Raw genomic sequence first — 23,127 nt, 5'->3', positions numbered from 1 at the left:
ACCTCAAAGACACCTGTCCGATTTAGGAATTCCCACCTCAGGGCCAACAGAGACAGGCTGGGAAGGGATGGCCACATAGGGCACAAACCCCACAGTTTTCTCACTAACACCACCATAAAAAAAACCAGCAACTTCTGCAGTCTCAGTGGATTTCCAATAGCATAACAGTAAGGAAAATAAGGCCACATTTTCTTAATTAAAAGAATGTCTGTGGTACAAAGTCTCTCAGGACAGATGGCAAGAGTTTCCTGATGAATGCCTATATCATTTCTGTTTAGCCAACAAATACGTATTGTATAAATAAATTAGGATGCAACAAAGACTGGCCTGAGAGTCTTGAGTTATTGACAAACAGCTGCACCTCCACCTACAAAGCCTCTTGGCCGCTGGCCTGAGAGCAGGAAAAGAGACAATGAGAAAGTGGTTACTGTCCAAGGTACACAAACACAGGAGGGTGACAGAACCAGCTGAGGAGGAGATGCAGGTCACACAGGCAGTAAGGTCTGATCCCACATTCAGCCATGTCAATCAGTGGTTGTCAAAGCGTTGCAGAGATGTCAGGCCCTGTGAGACATGACAGGAGGAGCTGCCCCGGCCCTCTGGACAGCTTTCCAGTTTGGACGCTGACTCAGGACTTGATAGCAAGCCACTGGATCAAGAGAATTCAAATACTCCATTTGTCTTGCATCAGTCTTTTGAAAAAAGGACAGAAAGCAAAAGGAGAAGGCTTGCCTATACAACGGGTATTGTTTTTAATGCCTGTGTTAAAAAACACTGTTTTTGTGGTGTAAAGAATGTATTTTTCTAGACAAGCAGAAAATAATCATTGTATTTTACATGTTAACTACCTCAACCCAGAACCATCCCAGCCTGAAGACTATTCCGAATCCTACCCCCAGTGACCAGATGTGCCTACTCACCCAGGTGGGCCCAAGATTTGGCTCTTCCCTGCCACTGCTGGAGGCCCTTCAGAAGCATGAACCAATCACTCAGCCTCTCCTATTGTTTCCCCACTTTGGCCTACACTTCTTCCCTATCACATTAGAGTCTTTCACAAGTGGATGAAGGCTTTAAGGCATTCAGATTTAAAATACCTAAATGCTTCACCTAAACAACTAGATACAGGAAGACACAGGGTGTACATTAAAGAACGCATAGATGAAACAGTGGCAGAAGATATCACCTTTAGCTTGTGAAGGCCTCAAATGGAAATTGGGGTTGTCAGGATCTAACACGATGATGTTAAGACTTAACCAAGGAGATTGCTCTGATGCAACTTTGGGAACTGGAAAAACCTGCATGTTCAGAGCTGCCCTGTATTAAGGGCTTTCAAACAAAGAACTTTTCAGTTGGCAAACAGCATTATTTTTGCTCAGTGTTCTGCCGGCAAGCACAAATGGTCCCTGTCACCAATTTTCTATAGTTGAACAATCATTCCGTTATCATTTGAAAGGCTGATTTCCATGTGTCATTATAACTGTAAAACAGAATACACTGCCTGTCTGCTCCACACTACATTGGACATCAGTGACCCAAGTAGTCACTGCAAAGATCAAAGATGTGAATCACACACCACCCTCACTCTTGCTACAGCCCTCTGATCTCTGTGTCTGTGTTGGGGTACTGCAGCCTTTCCACTAAGACTGGAAATAAGGCTGCAACTGTTTCGCTGTCTTTTTTTATTAAGCAACGCAGTGCTTCACATTACCTTTATTCAGCCCTACTGCTTCAATCTGTGCCCATTTGTTCTAACTTCCAAAATCTGCTCCACATTTAAGCCTGGTTCCTATTACTGCAAAACTCACAGCTGAACTGCACAAATGCACCACCAGGCCAGCAGCACAATCATCAAGAGCCATGCTCTTCCTCCCATTCAACATTTCTTCCTCAGCCACAGGACATTAATGCTGAGCTTTCCGCACCCTTCCTTGCAATTAGAGCCCATGCAGCAGCGGTACCCAAGGTTTGCCTGGCTGAAGCTGCAGCCCAAGGCACTGCAAAGCACCCAGTTCCTGGGGCAGAGCCAGAAGCAGTTCAAGGGAGGTCACCTGCCATGCATAGTGGTCACCCTCTGCATACCAGCTGGGAGCTGGCACTACTTGGGGCCTTAGTGTCCGCAGATCCACTGCCATCCTCCTTTGGGCTCCCCCTCAGAAGGGCAATGTGTGAAGCGCTCCTGGCAGGCTTGCTGCACTGCAGCTCCAAGCAAGGTGCAGGCTATCTTTTTTTCTTCTCATCTGCACAACCCAGGACACAGACAGCTCTCATCAGGAAAGCCCTAACTTCTCATTTATTCCAAAAGCAACCTGGAATTTCAGATTAGTTATGTGCATCAATCAAATGTGATGCTCTGGGTACCATCATTCAGCTCTGGTTTGCTTCAGCCAGCTAAGCACAGGACAAGGAAAATTAAAAAAGGACAGTGCTATACATTGTCATGTATTGCATTATAAGCCATCTGCTCTTAGGAATGGAGAAAAAAACAGCTGTATTCCAGAGCATCATTCTAAGAAAAAGGTCACTGTATGGTACATGGAGACCAAGGGAACCGTACCCTCATTCTGGTAACACCAGTGGGGGCTGGCTGGGTGCAGCCACACAGGTGTCAGAGCGATCAACGTGGCCGCCCATTGCTAGCACCATGGTCTCATCAATGAGGCTGTACCCCATTACAGATGTGCTCTACCAGCAAAGCTGAACAAGCACATTTTCGTGAAATCACATGGGTTTAAACCACACTGATCATGCAGAGCTGCCCTTGGAGGTGTGTAGGAACCAAATACCCTAAGTGCGTCTATGCTGGGATTCATCAGAACAGAGCCATCTCTGCTTGGGTTGTACGTGCACTGCCACGGGCTCAGGTGGGGCACGGCAGGTGTGTCTGGCTGAGGGATGGGGTACTCATCTTCCTCCAACCTGCTCCAACAGCTGGAGTAAGTCATGCTTTGGCACCGCCGTCTGTCACCTAACAAGCAGTTCCAACGACAAACACAAATCTCGTCCGCAACCACACTTCTTACAATAAAAAATGGCAACAGAAACACACACGGCGATGCGCTGCTTGTGCCAAATCACGTCGGAGGTGCCCCCCGCCTGCAGGCACACCGCACCGCCGCCGCTTTCCCGACCGATAACCAAACGGAGGGAGCTCACAGACCGTACCCCGGCGAGCACCTCGCTCTGCGTCCCGCGGGGTGACACACGCCGCTGGGCCGGAGGCAGCGCTCGGAGCCGCGTGGTACCCCGGGACACGCCGCGGTGGGGCAGGAGGGAGGGCAGCGCGGGCAGCACTCCGCGGCCTCCCCGCAACCCACGTCACGGACCGCTCTCGGAGGCGCTCCCGGCCGCATCCCCCTTTACCTCACCCCACCCCACGCGTCCTGCTCGGAGCCCCGCGGTCCCGTGGCGCGGCCCCGCCACCTACCCGCAGGCCGCCGCCCGCCGCCCTCACGCCGCGCGCTCCCGCCGCCACCTCCCATCCGCCCCGCCGGAGCGGGCGCCCCGCGCGCGGCACTGGGCCCGGCGGCGCGCGGTCCCCCCCCCCCCCCAAGCGCCGTCCCCTTACGCGATCCCGGCGAGGAGGTGGGGCGGCGCCGGAGGAACCAGGAAGTGGCGGCTGACGGCCCCGCCCCGGGCCTCGGCACCGTGAGGGCAGGGGCTCCGCGCAGCCGGTCTGCCCCGGCCGGCACCTGGGGCTTGCGCAGCGGTCCCCGTTAGCAGTTGCCGCCTGCGCTACTTGCAGCTTCGCCGGGCAGCGTGAGCTTCTGCGTGCCGGGCGGCTCCCTCCCGGTCTTTTTTCAGTGTCAGCCGTTGGCCGAAATGAGGCAGAAGGCATCGCTGTGTCCGTGTTAAAAACGACACCGCATCCTTCTGGCCGATAGCCTTCACGGCTGCCTCGCCTCTGAGGAATTCAGCCCTCCTGAGGAGCCACCCCCTCCCTCCCCCCGCGAAGCTGTGCCAGCCCTGGGGAATACGCGATGCAGATCAACAAGCCGGATCCAGGATTCCTGTGTTCGTGGAAAGCTACTGGTCTGCGAGCAGCGAGGAGCTGCCGGCCGTGCTTGCAGACCGTGCGAGGCTTTGGCCTGCACTCGGTCAGCTCCGGGCTGGGATGGCAGAAACGGAGGAAGGAAAGCTGCCCCTCCTCGTGTCTGACCGCTGTGTGTGCGGCTGGGAGCCAGGCAGGGCCAGCGGCAGAACCTCATCTCACTGTGCCCTTTGCAGGCACCGCTCAGCGCACCCGCCAGCATCTCCGTTCTGATGAGCAACTCGCAGCCCGTGGGCCCTCACCTGGCATATGAAACATACAGCGTGAACTAATGAAAGCTGCCCGAATAAACACCCCTCAATTACAACGTAGCGTCAAGCCGGAGCATTTAATCGCATTCCCACAGCACCAGCGTGGGGCCAGCAGTGCTCTCCCCACCACGATGTCTCCCTCAGGTAAAACTCGGCATTTCTCCACGGTCTGAGAGCCAAGAGAGCCTCTGCTTCCTACTCGAGCCCCCTCAGAGCGGCCTCCGGGCGCTTTCACCTCAGCTAAGGGCGCAAACGCGGGGCCGGCCCCGCCGCGCCGTACGTGACGCTGAGGCGACCCACGGCATTTCCCGCCTGCGGAAGTGGGGCGGCGCGCAGGCGCGGAGCCCGCTCCCTTCCCGAGTGTCACGTGAGTGGGAGCGCGCACCCGCTCGCTCCCGCCGCCTGACCCTGAGGGAAGGCGGCTGCCGGCCGGAAGCGGAAGTGCTGTGCAGTGCGCGCGGTGCCATGGCGTCCGTGGTGCTGAGTGAGGCGGAGAAGCTGTACATCATACACGGCGTCCAGGTAGTGGCTGTACTGTTACGTGGAAGTTGCTTTTCATCTTTGTTGATGTATTTGGCACGGGAATAGGAAGCTTGAAATGCACGGGTTCTTGTCTTTACGTTCGCCGTTCCCTTACGTTGGTTGTCGTATTTAGGAGGACCTCCGTGTGGATGGCCGTGGATGTGAAGATTACAGATGTGCAGAAGTAGAAACAGATGTGGTGTCCAACACGAGTGGATCTGCCAGGGTGAAGCTGGTAGGTGAATGTCTTAGGAGTCGTGTACGCTGCTGATGAAACTGGCTTATTTTACTTGGCTTATGATAAGTAATTGCTGCTTGTAGATATGTCCGTGTGTGTTTAATATGAGAGTTGCTCCAAAAACAGCATCTCCTGTTTTATGATGTTGGCCCACAGTATCAGAAGCAGATGTTGGTGGTGTGGTAGGAGAGGTTGAACCTTCCCGACAGTATTTCATTCTGTTTCGTTGCCATGTGACAGATGACAGCAGATGTGCAGTCTGACAGAATGGTGTCTGACACGGAAATGCAAAGATGTGGAACTGAATTCTTCCATGTTGAAACAGTTGTCCCTATTGACATTCACTGTCACTTGCTGGATGCTGATGGAGACCCAACAGCAGACGTGAGCACAGTGAAGTGGTGGCTGGTGCATTTCTGCAGCAACATGAAATACAAGGCATGTTCTACATGGCCATGCATGGCTATCATGTGATGAAATGAAGTGTCCTGATCAGCTCATATGTGCAAATCAGCAGGTTATGACCAGGGAACTCTGTACAGAGCTGAATATCAGCTTCGGTGCATCAGAAATGATGGTGACAATGTTGGAATATCAGAAAATGCATGCCAGGTGGCTCCCATGAATGTGCACAGAGGAGCAGAAGGAATACCATATGTAAGTTTGTTGGGATCTCTTGAACCAATACAAGGCTGAAGGCGACAGTTTCCTGGATCACATCAGTAGTGATGATGAGATGTGGTGTCACCACTACGCACCGGTGTGAAAACGCAGTCCACAGAGTGGTGGCATGTGAATTCCCTATTGAAGAAAAAGTTCAAGAGACAGCCTTCAGCAAGCAAAGTATTGTGAACTGTCTTTTGGGACAGGAAAGGTGTGATCCTTCTGGATTTCCTGAAATCCAGACAAAACATCAGCTCTGACTGCTAAATCATGACACTGACTAAGCTGAAGGCTTGAACTTCCAGAGTCAGGCAGAGAAGAGGACACCTTTTCTCTTGCATTGCGATAACACCAAGTCCCATACCAGTTTCAAGACCCTGGAGCACATTGCCAAATTTGTCTGGACTATCCTACAACACCCACTGTGTAGTCCAGATTTGGTGCCTTCTGTCTTCCACCTCTTTGGGCTGATGGAAAATGGGCTGCTCAGGCAATGTTTTCCTAGCAACGGTTCAGTCATAGCTATGAAACAGGGGGTTACCTCTGCTGGTGCAGATTTTTATGAGTGCAGCTTGCAGTCTCTTGTTCATCAGTGGTGAAAATGCAGAGTGATGGTGACTATGTTGATAAGGTTTTGTAGCTGAGAGTCTGTTCAGTCAAATAATGTTATTGTGCTCTTTGCACCTCTTATATTTTCCATGGAAATAAATAGGAGGTGTTACTTTCAGAGTGACCTATGCATGTATGTATGTGCTTAGCTCTAATTGACATGATGGGTTGAGGAAATAATGACAAGATATATTAATAATTCAAGCTAGCTCAATGTATTTGAGCTAGATTTATAGTGGAGTGCCTGAAAGGCCTTCAGTCTGAACTAATCTGCTATCGGGTGTTAGATGCTGTTGTTCCTGTCACTGGAAAAAATAATTCTGCTCCTTTACAGTGAAGCAAAGCTACTTCTGGCACGTGTTGACTGTAAAGAAAACAGTTATTTTTTGGTGGTATTACAAACATTCTGCAGAAATAACTGATCCAGAACTGAAATGATAAAAAGGTATGGCTATTAAGATTGTCTTATATACACAGAGAAAGCTGATATGTGGGCACAGCATTGTTCTCCTAAAGCCTTTCTGTTTTGCAATTCTCTGATAGAGCAATTAGCAAAGACAACAGAATAGATGGAAAAGTCTTCATGCTGTAGGCATCTCAACTGAGTGTATTTTGCCCATAGTTCTAATTGTGCGATGTATTTTTCTTTTAACAGGGACACACTGATATCTTGGTTGGTGTAAAAGCTGAAATGGGGACACCGAAGTTAGAGAAACCAGATGAAGGTTATCTGGAATTCTTTGTTGACTGGTTAGTATATTAGAAGAAAAGGTAATGGAGCAGTATGCATATACACTTCGCTTCTCACATTTGAAATAAAAAACCTAATCAGATCTGAAATGTGAACCTTCACTGCCCTAACCTGCTGTAAGTGTCTGAGTAGCAGTAGCAGTTTATTTTACTGTCTGAACTGTGGTGAATGTTCAGAAACATCATTTCAGCTCTGTAGTATCAATTGCCTTTTTTTTCTTTATAGTGATTGAATATAGACAGTGTCTTTCAGTAATGAAGCATTCCAGGTATTGAGATAGGGGAAGAAAAGAATTAACTTATGGAGATTATACTTAAGACTGTATCTCAAAGGATTTTACTTACTTTGTCTTTGAAAGCAGTGTAAAAAGTGTACTTAGTGCAAGACCATTCATTAAAGAAAATAAATTCTCATGATATAAACTTCAGATACAAAGGTTGATTAGAACGTGGATTTATTAATCACATTTATCATCAAATCATTATTTTATTAACCACAATAATAATTGTTTTCAATCAAGTTCAGAGCTTTGTGCTGCGAATGAACCATTGCTTATATTTGCAGGCATAATAGCATCTGAACTGTGAAGGAAGCTAGAAGGAAAGAGAACTTTTGTTTTTAGGCTGCTCTGAGGTAGTTTAGTGGCATCTTGATCTTATTCCTGACTGTCTGCTGTCTGAAGCTGCAGTATCTGTGTCTTGCAGACTTCCTAAAGCTATTCTTTATGAAATAAAATGCTTTGAGAGTTTCTCAAAGCTTTGTCACTGTCAAGTTAGTTCTACCTATGGCATTTTTATTATGATTTTTTTTAATTGTTGATACTCTGATGTTAAGCCTGTGTTAGGAAACTTGAGATATGAGTTTCACTGAGTAAGGATATATCTGATAATCTTTTTGGTGTAACTGGTGTTACCTGCGTAAATGCTCTTGTATCTCAGGCATTATGCAATTTTATCCAAGAACACATCCATTCATCACAATCTCCTGATTAGCTGTGGAAACTTCTGGTTTGCCAAGGGAAGGACTCAGCTAGGAATTAGTTTATCTATGACAACTGCTCAAAAAGTGAGAGACAGTAGGGTGTTCTTTCCAGATGTGGTCCTGTTTTTATATAGTATCTGAGCTGACTTCTTTATAAAGCTCATGAATGAAATACCCCATGTAGTATTTACTTGCTTCTGTTGGTTTTTAGACAAAGTCCAACGAAAGAAGCTCTAAACACTGGTACTCTCCCTTGTGTTAGTGTTCTGCTCATCAACAGTACTTGGAACTGACGTCAAGAAATATTCCAGAGATGGCATACAGGTGGCAGATCTCATCACTCAGTTTGTTAGCAGGAACAGCAATTCTGGGATGCTTCTTTACACACATTAGAGAAACTTTTAACTTACTAGATTAACGTTAGATTGTCTTTTGTAGCTATTAGCCACTGCTTTGTAAAATGAGAGGAAGATGTGCAGCAATATTGATGGAAGTTGTTGATTCTAGATATGCGCTGTCCTCATTTTCTGTAATAACACAGACCAAAAGCATAAATTTTAGAGAAGAGTAATCAGCTCTTCTGTACTTGTGCTGTCAAGGTAAGGAGACTTCTAGCTTTGACAAAGATCCCGAAGACACAGTTTGAAGTGAGAGCTGATTGTTATCTGTATAGATAGGGTAGTGAGATGTTCAGTTTTTGAGGTTCCCACTAGGTGGTAGTAATTCAGCACATTTTGATATTCTGCATCTCATAGTGAAGTTCTTCTATGTGCTACTTGGATTTTATATTGTTTAAACTAGTAAAGTAAATACATCTTTAAGATTATCTGTCATTTGGTTAACTGTTTTCTCCACTACAATTACTTGCATCATAGATGACAGCATATTAAAGGCTTGAGCAACAGTTTTCAGCTATTGGGAGAAAGATGTTAAACTGAGAACAGAAAAAAGCTCTTTAAAGAAGCAGTCTGTGGCAGAAGAATCTTGAATGTTGTGTGATATCACACTGAAATGGTTTGAAAATTCTCCAGATCTATATTCTGAGAGTAGAAATTTCCTGTGCTCTGCACTCACTGTGGCCACTACTCAATTCTTTCTGTGTTTTGTAAAGCATACTTCTGGGCTTTTAATTAGTTTAATAGACAACCCTCTTTCATATTATACCTGGTGTAAATTACTGAAGTATTGTGAGCATTGGGTGGCAGTATTTACCATGTAGTTTTAGATCAGCACCCTGTCAACATTACTTCGTAACTGCACTTGGGTTGCATGGAACCAAAGCGTTAAAATAATGATAAAATTAAGATGCAGTAAAACTTGCAGTATTCCAGTTGGGTCTTACATTCTTACGTGCTGTCAAAGAAAGCAGCCATTTGTATTTAAAAACTAGAGCTTTTGATAAAACTTGATACTTAAAAATAATGAGCTATAGATTAAAGCTTGTGCTTGTATAATTCTTTTCAACTTAACGTGAGAAACATAATGCTTGCATAAACTCTACTCGAAAGAGAACAGGTTGAACAAAATGGTATAGTGAACTTGCAAAAAGTTGCTTTGATGAGAAAGTGCTCCTTTAATACAACCTGAAGGCCTGACTTGGGGATATTTCCAGAATTAAGTTATGCTTAAATATGGCCCTGTCTTATGAAATCAGGACTGGAGTGCCTCCCCTATGAGGACTGAGAGAGCTGGGGCTTCTCAGCCTGGAGAAGAAAAGGCTCTATGGGGACCTATTGTAGCGGCCTGCCAGTACTTGAAGGGGGCGTATAGGAAAGCTGGGGAGGGACTTTTTATAAGAGCCTATAGTAACAGGATGAGGGGAAATGGCTATAAACTGGAAGAGAGTAGATTTAGATTAAACATTAAGAAGAAATTCTTTATTATGAGGACGGTGAGACACTGGAACAGTGAGCCCAGTGAGGTTGTGGATGCCCCCTCCCTGGAAGCATTCAAGGCCAGGCTTGATGGGGCTTTGAGCAACCTGGTCTAGAAGGAGGTGTCCCTGCCTATTGCAGTGGGGGTTGAAACCAGATGATCTGAAAGGTCCCTTCCAACCCAAACCATTCTATGATTCTGTAATGTGAATGCAATTGCAAATGATAGTGTTACACTTTCAGTGCTTATTTGCACAATAAAGGTGGTCTGCAAGCATAGGTCAGTGTTTGATTGACAGTAGTATTGATTTTTTTAGCATGTATAGTGGAGTCTCCATGTATAAGCAGCATACAACTAGAAAATCCAGTAGTTCTTCCTGGCATTCTGAATTCTTGTCGGTTGTGCAAAGTTAGGAGAGTTGCTGTGTGGTAGGGATTTCCCTTGTAGGCTTTGCAGTCATGATACAGAGCCCTTGATGGCTTAAGTTTTATGGGTGAAGTGACTATATTCCAAGAGTTTGTTTTCTGCTGTATGTTTGCATTCCTTCAGTGCTGGAAGAGAGCTAAGGATTATCATCATTGCATCAGTACAAAACAAGCATGAGAAATTGGCACTGCAAGGTGCCGAGCCAGTGTGATTCAGGTTTTTGCATTCAGAGATTTGAACATGTCAAGCTGATTCCGAGGAATCTCCTCCACTCTCATGTCTGTCCAGAGACATTAGTCTTGGAGTAGTGGAAATCTGACTAATTTATTTAAAACCAAACTCTGCAGTGCTTGCCACAAGTCCACTTTTGAGCATGTTTTTGCCCTCTTTGTTCACCGAGGGTAGGTTCAAAGTGTTTCTTACCTTACCATGTATTCATCTCTGGGCATTTCTGCTCCATTTCGTTGTGATTTGGAGGATTTAGTTTCTGTTTATTTCGTATAGGCCTGTTCTCTTCTGCTGTTTTGAGAATGTTGTTCTTAGCTGTGAACACTTTATTGCATGACCTCATAAGCAAAGTTTGTTACATTGGAATTGGGAAAACAAAGACCACACACTTTTGTTGTTGTTGCTGTTAGATTCTTGCTGGAAAAAGATGGTTTTTAGCTCCTATCTACAAACAGTGGTTGCTGAAAATAATGAACTGCTGTCTGTAAGAGGTTTGGTGGCACAGAGTATGCTCTACCAATTTAGATCAGGCACTTGTATGAATTCTGTAGATCATTATCTTATTAATTACCTTCTTGCCTTACTTTCTTATCTTGTTAATTTAACATTCATCTCTAACAGATGAATTACCTTGTTAGCCATTCTGAACTTAGTACAATTTTCTCTCATTTCTTTCTCTTGAAAGCGTTGAGGTAATAGAAGATGAGGGTGCCTAAGGACTAATCGCAGAGAGAATTCACCACCTTTAATACTAATGCTAGGAAATGAAGACTGAAATAGAATTTAGTTATCGTCAGACTTGGTAACAAAATACAGATAATCCATCTGCACTAAGACATTTTCTTATGCAAAATGGATATATATATATTTTCACAGATTAAGTGCTTATTTATTCTTGTACAAATAAATCCTTGGAGATTTCCAATATTTTATGCTTAGATATATATTTACACTTAAGAAATGCAGCTTCAAAAGTGAAAGGTTTTTTTTTCACTTCTTTTTCTTCATTGTCCAGTTCTGCAAATGCTACTCCTGAATTTGAAGGCCGGGGAGGAGAAGAACTTGGCACAGAGATAGCAAGTACGCTCTACAGAGTATTTAGCAGTGAGGGGACTGTAGACTTGAAAGCTCTTTGCATTAATCCCAGGGAACACTGCTGGGTTCTCTATGTTGATGTACTGGTAAGTAAATGAAAACAAAAAAGTTTCAAGGAGGTTTTCAATGCACTGGCATTAGCATAGCCATGCTTATCTTCTTATAAAAAATTCTTCCTCTAATGCAGCCTGATATTTCACAGCATGGATGGCTACTTTCTTGCACATCTATCTATAATATTGTCACTGCATTCTGCTTATTCTTTTTCTCTTCTGCTCTGCTGCAGCGCTAATAAAACAGATTGAAGTACTCCAAATCTGTCACCAATAAAAATCAGTGACCATATATTCACAAGGAGATTGCCACTAAAGAAGGCTGAACTTCTTCATAAGTGAATGTATCATTCGATTGAGTGTAACTGAGCATGAATGTATGTTAGCCCTAATATGAGTTTCCCTCCTGTCTGCTTCTTTGTTCAATGAAACTTTTATGGCAAGCACAACATTTGGCCTCGACACTTTTGTGGAAGTTGTATACATGTGTTGGATGGAAAAAAGAAAGTGAGTGTTTCTTCCCATTAAAAACTGGAAACTCAGTTTTGTGCGTGTAAGTCTTGTGTGTGCGGCAGCTCAGTTTCCAAGTAACCCTATGTACATGGGTATTTAATAGACTTCTGCAAGTCAGACTCCCCAGAGCTTTGTTTCCTATTCTTACTGGTGCAGAGTTGAGTTTCCACTTGCCAAATGTGTAACTGAAAATATGTTGAGGGATCTATCTTACTCACTGAAATCAGTTAATGTCTATGAATTATTTACCACGTGTTAAGCTGCATTGCCCCCCCTCTCAAAAAAAAAGTGTGTACAGAGTTATATTAAAACAAGAATGAGATATGAATAAATGTGCAAATTAATCCACTAGGATTTTAAAAAGCAAAAGCATTACTTTAATTGCAGTAGACATGGAACGTACTGTGGCTTTGTCCAAATACAGAATGATCAAATATGTACCACTGCAGAGTGCCTTAACAACCCGACTCACCAGCTTAGTGGAGCTTGGCAGAGTTTAATAGGGAGTAAAGTGCTAGTTCTCAGAAATCACACTGGGACCTTCCGTTAGTAGGTAATTGCTTGCAGAGGTGCAGAATATTAAATGCTGCGCTTATTTAAGCCATGTGCTGCTTCTGCAGCATAAACACTTTTATAGTCTTGACAGCTGCAGCGATTGTTCTGTCCAACATTTGTATGGTATATAGCTGATGTTTATTTGAGTTCTCCTGCACTAATCTGTTGATTGTCCACAGCTCCAGGGGAGAAAAGTTTTGGTGTTTTTAAGCTACTAGTCATGCCAGAATTATGAACACCTGTGTTATGTGGTGTATTTTGTTTAGCTTTATCTATAGTATCAATAAGTAATCTGTTGTTGATTTGAAACTAGGATTCTAAAGTTGATGAGACTTTTAATGTAATATTCTGCAGAGTTTTATGTGAGAGCCACTGAAGAGCTGTGGTATAGATAGAATAAGATAATGTTAACATTGCTACTGTGCCGTCACACTGCCCAGGCCTTCTGTATTTTAATGTTTTTAAGGTATTTGTATTATTTCTTTTTCTAAGCAGAAGATGTGTGTATCACGTGTGATAGTTTATACTGGATGCAAGCACTTCATACTTACAGGTTTCAGCCAGACACATTACACAGGTGTTGACTGATCACTCAGAAACACCACTCTCCACACATGGATATGGTTTAAAGACTGAGAAACGTACCTTGACCTTTAAAAATATTCTTTCGTAATAACAGTAGAAGTTCAAATGTGTGAGCTACCCTTTGAATGTGAGAGCTGTACAGCACTGTGGAACTACAGCCTGTCCTCACTTTCTGTCTTTCTGTCTTTTTCTTTCCCTTCCCAAGTTATTAGTGTTTGAAATAAGCTTTTAGGAGTTTTTGGGGGTTGTTTTTAACACGTCTTGCCTTCTTTGCATAACTTGTACCAGCAGTCTGCCACACGGTACAAGGAGAGCTGAAGCTGTGCATTACTTTTCCATTCCCTACCTCATTGCGTTACATAGTGCGCTTGAAACTGGGGGAGGGTGCATTAAATTCTGTTGAAATGTTACTGGTTATCTGCTGAGCATCCTTCAGGAGACTTTGTCATCTTTATCCCCACCTTATCCCAGACCTGTTGGAGGAAAGAAGCTCAACAACTTAGAAATCAGTCCTTTCTGATGAAAATCTCTTAATAAGGCAAGACCTACAGTAGTTTGTTTTTCAACTCATGATAACTTTCTCTGTTGGGTATCAGTAAATGAGAAGTGAATCCTTCCTAGAAACACTCCTGCTTTCTGAAACTCAGAGTTGAGCAGACTTTCTTCTTTCTGAATGCAGTGGGAGGGAGGGAAGTCTCAGTACAACGTGGCAACATGCTTAGGCTGAGAAGAGGGCATTCATTTATTCCTGGAGGAATTGTTTCACCATGCTTGATACAGGCCGAGTCCCTGGCCCTTAGGCGCCAGCATAATACAGATAAGGCTTTAGAATAGTGGCTTGAAAACAAGCCTAGTAACACTACAAGCACATCCCATGATTGTGTTTTAATAATAAAAATATTGCAGGCTTATTCCATTATCCACTAAAATCCAATAGTGCCTGAAAGTGGCAGGTTAACCTCTCTGTATCCAGCAGCTGTTGGCAAGAAAATAATTTGATCACCTTTGTATTAGCTTTCCATCCCAGCTTTTTGTCATTCTGTTTACACAGTTCAGTCTGTCTTAATAAAAATAAGCTGTCTTTCCAGAATATCTGATTTATGATTTGCTCCCAGTGTGGGAGGAAATCTCGTTCTTAAATAGATTTGAAGAACCATCAGTGCAGTCAGTGCTCTAAGACTTGTTTTGCTCTCATTGTGCAGTGTAGAACGAATGCTTCTTCATTACATCCAGTGTTCTTACCAGCATAGTTTCAAATGCATGTGGGGATTTGATCACAGAATAGTATTGTCTGCAAGCAAACCCAAAGTGCAGCTTGTCAAAGAACTATCACTGGACTATCACTAAATGCATCTCTGAGTTGTCTGTCAGCCTATAGAGGGTATAAGTGGTTGTGGGAGCCACGCTTTTTGTTTAATAGAATGCAGTGCTGTTCATCTTTTTGCCTGTTTTTCTCCTGACCTAAATGGGAAGAAACTAATCTAGCCTCCTTCCACAGGCTTTGATTCAAGTGATAGCACTATCAATAAGTAGACTCTGAGAGCAGAAACTCCTTAGATCTTTGTCAGCTACAAGAGAAACTATGGAATATTATGGAAAGGATGATTTCTTTCCCATAAAAGATGGAGAATAAATCAAGATTTGCCTTCAAACTATACTTTGTGTAATTAACTTCACGTAGAACATTATTAAACAACTTCATTCCATGTTCTGGGTGAGAGTTTGCATTGCTTTTTCAGAAACAGTAACACCAACCGGGTTTGCCCATCTAATATTTAATAAAGAAAAAAGATTCCTTTTTGAAGTGCTGTATAAAAGGTGGGTTTTCCCAATTTAACATTAAATGTTCTGAGTGTATTGGAAATAGTCTGGTTGCAGTGTACTTAAGAGCCTTACTGTGAAAAGTGTAAGAATATTAGTGATTTCAGTTCAGCTTCTATTACTAAACGTTATCATTAATTTTACTATGAAGTGCTTTAACTCTTCTATTTCTCATGCATAGTGCAGTCAGCTGAAATCTTAATCTCATACCTGGATTTCATTGCCATAGGCTTTAAAGATAACTATTTTTTAGCCTATTTTAGTTCTTAGTTTTGTGCCCTTTCTCAAGTAATTTTATGCAAAATAAAGACTTCATATAAAGGTGCTAACTCGATTTTTCTTTTAAAGAGATTCCTTTATTTTTATTTTTTTTCCCCTCCCCAGCTACTGGAGTGTGGTGGGAACCTCTTTGATGCAATCTCTATCGCGGTGAAGGCAGCTCTCTTTAACACAAGGTAAAGCACAGAGCTCATTTCATGTGAGTGCAAAAGGGAAGAGAAATACTTCTTACAAGAGGAGCCTTTTGTGCTCAGTGTTTTTAAGTAAGAAAAACTTAAGTTCAGGTAAAAAGCAGTCTGTTTGCAAGCAAATAACATGAACTTGTGACTTTGTTCCTACCAATCAATTGTTGTGTTGCACTGTGTTCACACTATAGTCTTGTTACAAGTAGTTGAAGGCCTTCGTGTTTTTGAACTAAGCATTTACTAATAGGTGATGCTTCTGACTGAGGAACCTTCTCTGTGTCAGATTGACCTCAAGCTTGTAACTAGTTATATTCTCCCATGTTCTTCCTTATTGGCTGTTAATACACAGCTCTTCTTAAAATGGGGGTGGAGGGCTTAAGAGGTTGTTGGGACTGTGACATGATGTGTCTTTAGCTTAACTTTTCCCATGCATTTTAGTTCAAAGAATGGAAGGACAAAATCTGCTATTATCATTATTATAGTCGTATTTTGAGTGTTCTAAGGACAATAGTATTCAATAGCAATTTTTTCTAGTGTTTTTATCTTCATGATAAGTTCCGTACCACCCTTGAGAAGGAAATCCGTGAATGGCTTTGCTAAAAGATCTTACATAGAAAAGTGTCTGGAGGGGGTACAAAAATAAAAATCTTAAAGGCATAAATGTTTTAAAGTGGATCTCAAGTTGTTTTCCAGCTGTGAATTAGAGATGTGCTGAAGTCAGTGGCACAGTTCTTGCTTATTCCTCGGGGAACCAGAGCACAGTACTGGAGCTGGAAAAGGGCATGCAAGAAGAAGAAAATAAACTTCTGAAGACAGAGGCAATATATTGGGTTATAAACACCTTCATGCTGGGGAAGGGGGAAACCCACCTGCGACAGCAGCTTGCTTATATTGCTGAGAATTTTCCCATCTTAATTAAGTTCTCAGTGGTACCTTTTAACAATGGATTGTTTTTGTAGCGTTAAGAAATAGTGTAATAAATGTAACAGCTCGCAAAGACTTGACAGCACACTAAAGGGAAGACATTCCACTCTTGCTGTGCGGGCTGCCAGGAGGCAAAAGTCGAGTGGTTATAACAGTTGCTCCCACGTGAGTTGTTCCACAGATCCAAGGCACATGCTTTATTTACAGGATTACTCGGCCTTGTCGAAGTATTTCTTACTTCAACAAGAGTTTTAGTTCTGAGTAAAGAGTGAAGGTCACATTTAAAAACAAATTAGAAAAAAAATGGTAAGCCTGTTGCTTTTGGATGAAAGTGGAAAACACAGAGGCTGTATTGTGATTGTTGTGGAAACTGTCGCTCGTACAGTCTTTGATCTGTGGATAACCATCCTCAGTCTTGTCAAAGTAGCACATCCAACCCAAATGTGGTATGACATGACATGACAAAAAGCATCTTAGTTTTGATTTGTGAAAACTGTTACGATAGGAGCAGGGAATGCTAGTACATCTAATCTGATCAGAGCTCAGAGAGCCAGGGCTGAAATTCAAAGTGAAAAGCCGTTGTGCTCATTCAGTATTCCTTCCCCCTAATGTCTACTAAATTTTCTTTGGATTGATATAAAAGTAGTTTAGAGCAGCTGCCCGCTTTCCTTAAAATACTATTGCCTGAGTGAGATGATGTCAGTTTGAAGATCACTTCAGATTAAGTGTTCTGAACTTCACTTGACGTCCGTGTCGCTCTTTGAGTCTTACTTACCTTTCATAATCCGTTTGCAGCCAGGTTTTAAGTGTTTTCAGATCTTTGTCAGCCTTCACTTCAGCTTTATAATCAAGAGCAGAAAGTTCAAGTTGCTGGGTTGTTTTCTTTGAAACCATGTTTTTTTTTATTCAGATAGGCATTTGAAAAGCTCAGCTTCATCCTTAAAATCATGCTTCTAACCATGTTTTATAATAGCTGTGTCATCCAGCACACTTCTTCTTTAGGGCTGAGCAAATCCATTATAGTGACTTTGGGGATGTTGTGCAATAATTGTAATATCTAAATCCTGTTATGTCTGACCTGACTCACTGTATCCCCTTCAGACATGGAACAATGACAACATGACTGTCATAGGAGGAATATTTACTCTTTGGAGATTTGCATTGTTTACTGTGTTCTAAAAACGAGGTCTAGATCATGTATGAAAGATAGCTGATAGCGGACTTAATTCTTAGCTGAATCCAAGGTGCTTAAGGCTAGGTTTATCCATGATTGAAGTAGATAGTGCAAAATGGTACAAGAAGCCACCATGTCAAGATTTAGCAGTAAGCTTAATCCCCTGGAATGTGCTCCATTGCAGCTGAGGCAACAGAAACTGGGCAAGTGGCAAAAGCTACAGAGTTTGTAGCACAACAGGCATGCAGACGTGCTGCTTTTTTGCTGGGCAGCTGGTTCAGAACCAGTGCCTGCGTGCAAGTGTAGAGCAGGTTTTGCTGCTGTGAAGTATGCGTCTCCCTTGCACGGACAAGAGCATTGTTCATTATGTGACTAAGTCCTGCTGTACAGATCTCTGTGCTGATTAGTTGCAGGAATCATAAGAAGAATAAAAGTTAAAGAGTAAACATGTACAGCTAGTTCTTACAATAAATCTTCACAAACCTGGAGAGGAAACCTCACATTTTCTGGGCGTGCTTTTTGTGCTATAAACACTCTCTATGCCCATTTGGATCCTTAGTTTTTTATGTGTATGTACCTTTCTTTCATGGAAATGTGGCGCCTGCATTTGGTCAATAATCTTTAAGCCCTTCCAGTAGTCATAGTTTGTACTCTGTCTTATCTGCTCTTGGCCAAAAGAGTTCCTTGAAGGGAATTTTCAGGTATGAATCCTGTCAGCTTCTTGTTGCAGCCCAAACGTTGCTGTGCTTTCATTACTGTTTTGGGACAGAGTTAGAATTGCTTAATCAATCTTATGGGCTGTTTCTTGATCTTCCTTCTCTTTTACGCAGTGCTTTGGCACACGTACTCCTTGTCTAGGCTGGTGTCCAGTGCTGTCCATTGTCTGGTGCACCCTGAGGAGCAGTCACCTTGTGACTTTATTCCGTCAATTTTAATGGAATATTTTTAGCTTGAGAATAGACTTTGATGCCTCTCCAGTGAGTTGTTACATACCGCAGAGCATTTTGAGCTTTATTTCATGAACAAATAAACATAGTAGCTATCTGCTTACTGAATGTTTTCGTTTTAGCTTGGCTCAGGGCTGTATTTTTGTAAGAAATTTGTTTTTACTAAAAAAAGGGTTAGCTGTTATGAAGCACTTGGCTCTTGGATTCCCAGCCACAAAGAACTAAAGCATTTGTCTAGGGAACAACAAAAATCACTTTTGTTTCCTGGGGAAAAATTCAGTTCCTATCTCGTCCTTTTAAGAGGGATTTGGTGCAGAATGCATAAACGAATGTAACCTTGAGAGTCTAGCTATGAAAAACAGCGCTACTGTAAAAGAACTAACATAAAAAGAGTTTGTGGTTATGTTCCACACGGTTACTGGAATTAGCTTTCCAGGGATATCTTCAAGTATTTTACGTTCCCATGTGGACAAGTGGGAGCAGATCACTTGAGTTGTGTGGGGGTTGTACTGACCATGAAAGCGGAGTATCTCAGTCAGTACTGCTTTCTAGCGGACACCTGGATAAATGAAGTTATGTGAGACGCTGAATTTCTTGTCTCCTTGAGATACCGTCTTCTGCTAAATTGATTCAAATGACTCTTCATTGTGCTAAGAATGCAGTAATAAATTATCCTCTAAAACTCCAGTTAAAAGGCTGTGACAGATATTTCATATGTACCACTGATGAGCCTGTCTGGCTTATTTGTGAAAGATCTCATTGCTCACAAATGCATTCCTGCAAGAGTTGTTATCCCTGGCTATTGCTTTTGTATATCCGTCTTTAGAAAGCAGTCTTATGGCTTCTAACGAATGAGAATATCTTGTCACCCTTCCCAAGCTGCTGAAGAGAAAGGATTTTACCGTTGTCATCTTACCCCTCTCCCCAAGTCTCCCTAGCTGGTGTCATTGTTTCCTGAGCTGCTTTACTGCTTACATTTGCTATTGATGGCACAGCTTTGCCAGGCATTGCAATTGCTGCAATTCTGACAGCTTTATTTATGGTTGTCTGCAAGGTTGGGAACTACAGTATGAACAGGTCTGAATGATGCAAATGAACGGTCTGATTCTGAATATCTTTCAGCTTAGCTGAATATCTTTCAGCTTTTGTTCGGTGAGTTGTTAATGCTTCAATAACGTCCTGGATTTTTTTCTAAACACGTAACCTCATTTCACTATCTGTTACTTGACCATGAATTTGCACGTACTTCTGTTTCTGCAGAATACCCAAAGTGCGTGTTCTGGAGGATGAAGAAGGCTCCAAGGAGATTGAGCTCTCTGATGACCCTTACGATTGTATTCGACTTAATGTGGATGATGTGCCCTGCATTGTCACACTAAACAAAGTAAGCCTGGCAAATTCTGACCACCTGCCCAGACACTTCAGTTTCTATTATTTTCACCGGTTGTTTGTTTGGTTTTTTTTAACCTTAGAGGTAAAACTGTTGTTAGATGAGTGGTTACTATGTATATGTTCATCCTTGGAAGTATTCCAGTTGGCTCATAGGCTTTTACTGAACAAGCATTTTTTTCCGTCTCTGACTTACACATTTCCTCTTGATGCATTCTTGAAATCTCATCATTGTGTATTTTTCCTTTGCTCATTGATCAACATTCAGAGCAACAGATGCTCCAGTGTGTTGAAACAAAAGGGCGTTGTTGCCGAGTTCAAAAGTTGAGTGATCTGCCTCAAGTTTGTTGCTGGGAACAGAGCTCTCTTTTCAAGGGTGTGAAATTGTCCTTCCAAAAAGGTTTTCAGTTGCCTTTTCCACATGAAGCTCGCAGGTAGCTGTTGTTTTGCTGGATGCTGCATTCTTCATTGCATCTGTTAGTGATTAGCTTAGTTACTGGGATGTTTGTGTGATGTATCTTCTAAGCAAGTTACATAACTAGTTGGAAGTCCACCTGACTGAACCAGGAGCTCACCTAAGTCTCAAGATTTGTTGTTTTTGCCTGGAAGAGCAAAGCCCGTCCTTGGAGTTGAGATGAAAAGGGAATGTGGAGTTTCATACAGTTAAAAAGGCAATCAGAAAAAAATAAGCTAAAGCAGAAACATGCTTATCTCACTCCTGTTTCATATGTGCGTGTGGTTTGTGGTCAGAAGCTGTGGTAGTGATGTACTACCAACTCAGATTCTAAACACTACCAAAGATTACATGATGTTAGAATAGGAGGTTGACAGATAACTGTAACCTACAGCTTAATTTCTTAATAAAAAACTGCAAACTGATGTATTATTTTGTTGTTAACTTACAGATTGGATATAGGCATGTGGTGGATGCTACCCTTCAGGAAGAAGCCTGTTCTTTGGCCAGCCTGCTTATTGCTATAACCAGTAAAGGTGCCCTCACTTGTATGAAGAAAATAGGGAAAGGTAGCCTTGATCCTGAGAGCATTTTTGAAATGATGGAGGTAAGAAGTTACTGTCTTGCATATTGATGATACTGGATGAACTGGAACCTGAGTACATGAAATGTTAGAGTAAGGACTTTAAAAGCAAGTACCCTGGTGCTAGAGTAAGGACTTTACTGGTGCTTGTATTAGGTGCGAAAGGGACTTGTTTCAGGTCATAGACAGTTCCTTTGAAACACAACTTCATATGGAGTGTAAAACTTCAGGATACCTAAAATGTGAGTTTATCTGTTTCAGTTGGGCAACTCTCAGCTGTAATACATGTTCTCATTATTTCCAGTAAAGATGGAAAGAGCAAAGCTTCTAATGTGGTAATATCTTTATGGAAGTAGGATTGGTACTTCACCAAGCTAGAGCATGGTGTTCTCTTCTAGTGCAACTCATTTGTTTTGTGATAAGCTCTTCTCATTTTACTGTCGTTTTTCTTTGCTCCTTTATTGGATTTTTGATCTGCTCTTACTCCGTTAAAATACTGTTAACTGGATGTTGTTCACATCTGTGTGAGAATTCCATTTTAAACTTTTCTCCAGGCTCTTCTTGAAACCATCTTCTAGTATAAATTCTCATGCCTGGATTTGGCTTCAAGCATCAAACTGAAATGGGTTTTGAACTTTGAGTCAGAACGAAAATTAAATACTTAAAACTGGCTCCATTTCCTAGAGATCCAGAACTAATTTTAGCATGGCTGTAGTGAGGAATGCAGGAGTTTGAGCCAAGTTTGGAAACAGTTGTTCTCATGTGGAAATTTTGTGTTGAGTGTATGTTGCACTTCGCTATTTTATGATGTCAGTCCAGAGTTCTAATCTTGGTGATACCGATGGTGGTCTTCCTGCATCCAGAGGGGTCACTTATATCCTGCTGGTTAAGTGATGAGTAGGGTCTAATCTGGCATCCTAAAACAGAAACAAAGCAAACAGAACTTCATACGGACATCTGCTATGTTTTCCTTGATGGATTTTGAGTCTAGTTTGAACTAAATATCGCAGAAGACTCACGATTTTAGGTTTAGGGTTGCTACAAAGTAGGAGGTGCTTAATTGAGATACAGGCTCATGGTAGAAGCCAACCCCTGTGCAAATTTTCTGATGTCTAAATGCAGAAAACATTGATCAGAGGTTTGTTTTGATGACCAACTTTACACTGAGCCCTAACTAGAAAATGAACTACTGTGATTTCATTGTATAGTCTACCCTCGAAGACTGTGTTTACAATGATACAGTGCTTACATAAACACTAACTTGAGGCGTATATGGAAGTCTTCAAACTGTTTTACTCTGCTTAAGAGTTCCCTACTTGTTTGTGGAAGGTATTAAAGCTTAAGCTGTGGAAGAAGTCTTCTATGTGGTGAGCAGTTTGAGGGAGTGAGGGAGTAAACTGCTGAGAAGCAGGAAAGATGATTTTTTGGGAGATGAGAGATTATTTGTTTGACACTGCCCCAAATACAACAACACAGTTCGGGTACCAAGGAGGGGGTGGAAGACTGGGTATGTCTGTTGGAGGAGCTGCATAACCCGTCCTTTAACTTAATTTGTTCCCCTGGGCAATCTGGGGGCACAACATTTAGCGCTGATGATTGTGGAAAGCTTCTGTGATAAATCGGAGCGCTGTAAAAAAGTGTACTTTTTTTCCAGAACCGAGTCAAATTAAAATGGACCTTCCACCACCATCATTTTTCTTAATTAAGACTTTGTTTTTATTACACCAGCTGGTGTATATTCATCATTAAAGGGAAAGTATTTGTCAAAAGGAAGTGAGAGTTGTCTTCCTGTTAATAAGCGTGTGCTTCAGACTTGTTTTGCTTTCTTTGCATTGCAGACTGGAAAGAAAGTAGGAAAGTCATTGCACGCATCACTTCAGAAGGTTTTGGATGAAGAAGAGAGTTTGGGGACCACTCGTCAGAAAGTTGGATTTCTAGGATGAGTTTTTATTAAAGGTTCAAAACTGTTTTTAACCAG

The 23,127-nt window shown here is 42.5% G+C and overlaps 2 protein-coding genes across 6 annotated transcripts in view; one reads left to right on the top strand and one right to left on the bottom strand.

The window, feature by feature from the left end:
- Positions 1-4,566, bottom strand: part of ZDHHC3 (zDHHC palmitoyltransferase 3) — a 29,752-nt gene extending 25,186 nt beyond the window's left edge. For 3 of the 5 annotated variants that reach the window (XR_011902964.1, XR_011902965.1, XM_072330594.1), the window contains exon 1: positions 3,425-3,533. The gene's annotated coding sequence lies outside the window, so the exon portion shown is untranslated. Of the gene's footprint in view, positions 1-3,424; positions 3,534-3,565 lie in introns of those variants that run through there. The other 2 variants (XM_072330595.1, XM_072330596.1) reach the window with 2 other exon arrangements.
- Positions 4,567-4,681: 115 nt separating this feature from the next.
- EXOSC7 (exosome component 7) lies at positions 4,682-23,127 on the top strand. The gene is made up of 8 exons (XM_072330599.1): positions 4,682-4,821; positions 4,955-5,056; positions 6,987-7,081; positions 11,608-11,773; positions 15,599-15,669; positions 19,984-20,107; positions 21,018-21,173; positions 22,988-23,127. The coding sequence occupies exons 1-8, from the start codon at positions 4,765-4,767 to the stop codon at positions 23,090-23,092; spliced, it is 876 nt and encodes a 291-aa protein (XP_072186700.1). The 5' UTR covers positions 4,682-4,764; the 3' UTR covers positions 23,093-23,127.

Source organism: Excalfactoria chinensis, chromosome 2, assembly GCF_039878825.1.
Source record: "Excalfactoria chinensis isolate bCotChi1 chromosome 2, bCotChi1.hap2, whole genome shotgun sequence".
NCBI classification, from domain to species: Eukaryota; Metazoa; Chordata; class Aves; order Galliformes; family Phasianidae; genus Excalfactoria; species Excalfactoria chinensis.
Note: the sequence above shows the minus strand (reverse complement) of the source record. Positions and strands in the feature narration are given on the sequence as shown.

Bases quoted from the DNA above. Each gene is read 5' to 3' on its own strand.
- EXOSC7 (XM_072330599.1), top strand. From the start codon at position 4,765: ATGGCGTCCGTGGTGCTGAGTGAGGCGGAGAAGCTGTACATCATACAC. The intron at 5,057-6,986 runs GTAGGTGAATGT...TTCTTTTAACAG, and splicing joins GATCTGCCAGGGTGAAGCTG to GGACACACTGATATCTTGGT. The intron at 21,174-22,987 runs GTAAGAAGTTAC...TTTGCATTGCAG, and splicing joins GCATTTTTGAAATGATGGAG to ACTGGAAAGAAAGTAGGAAA.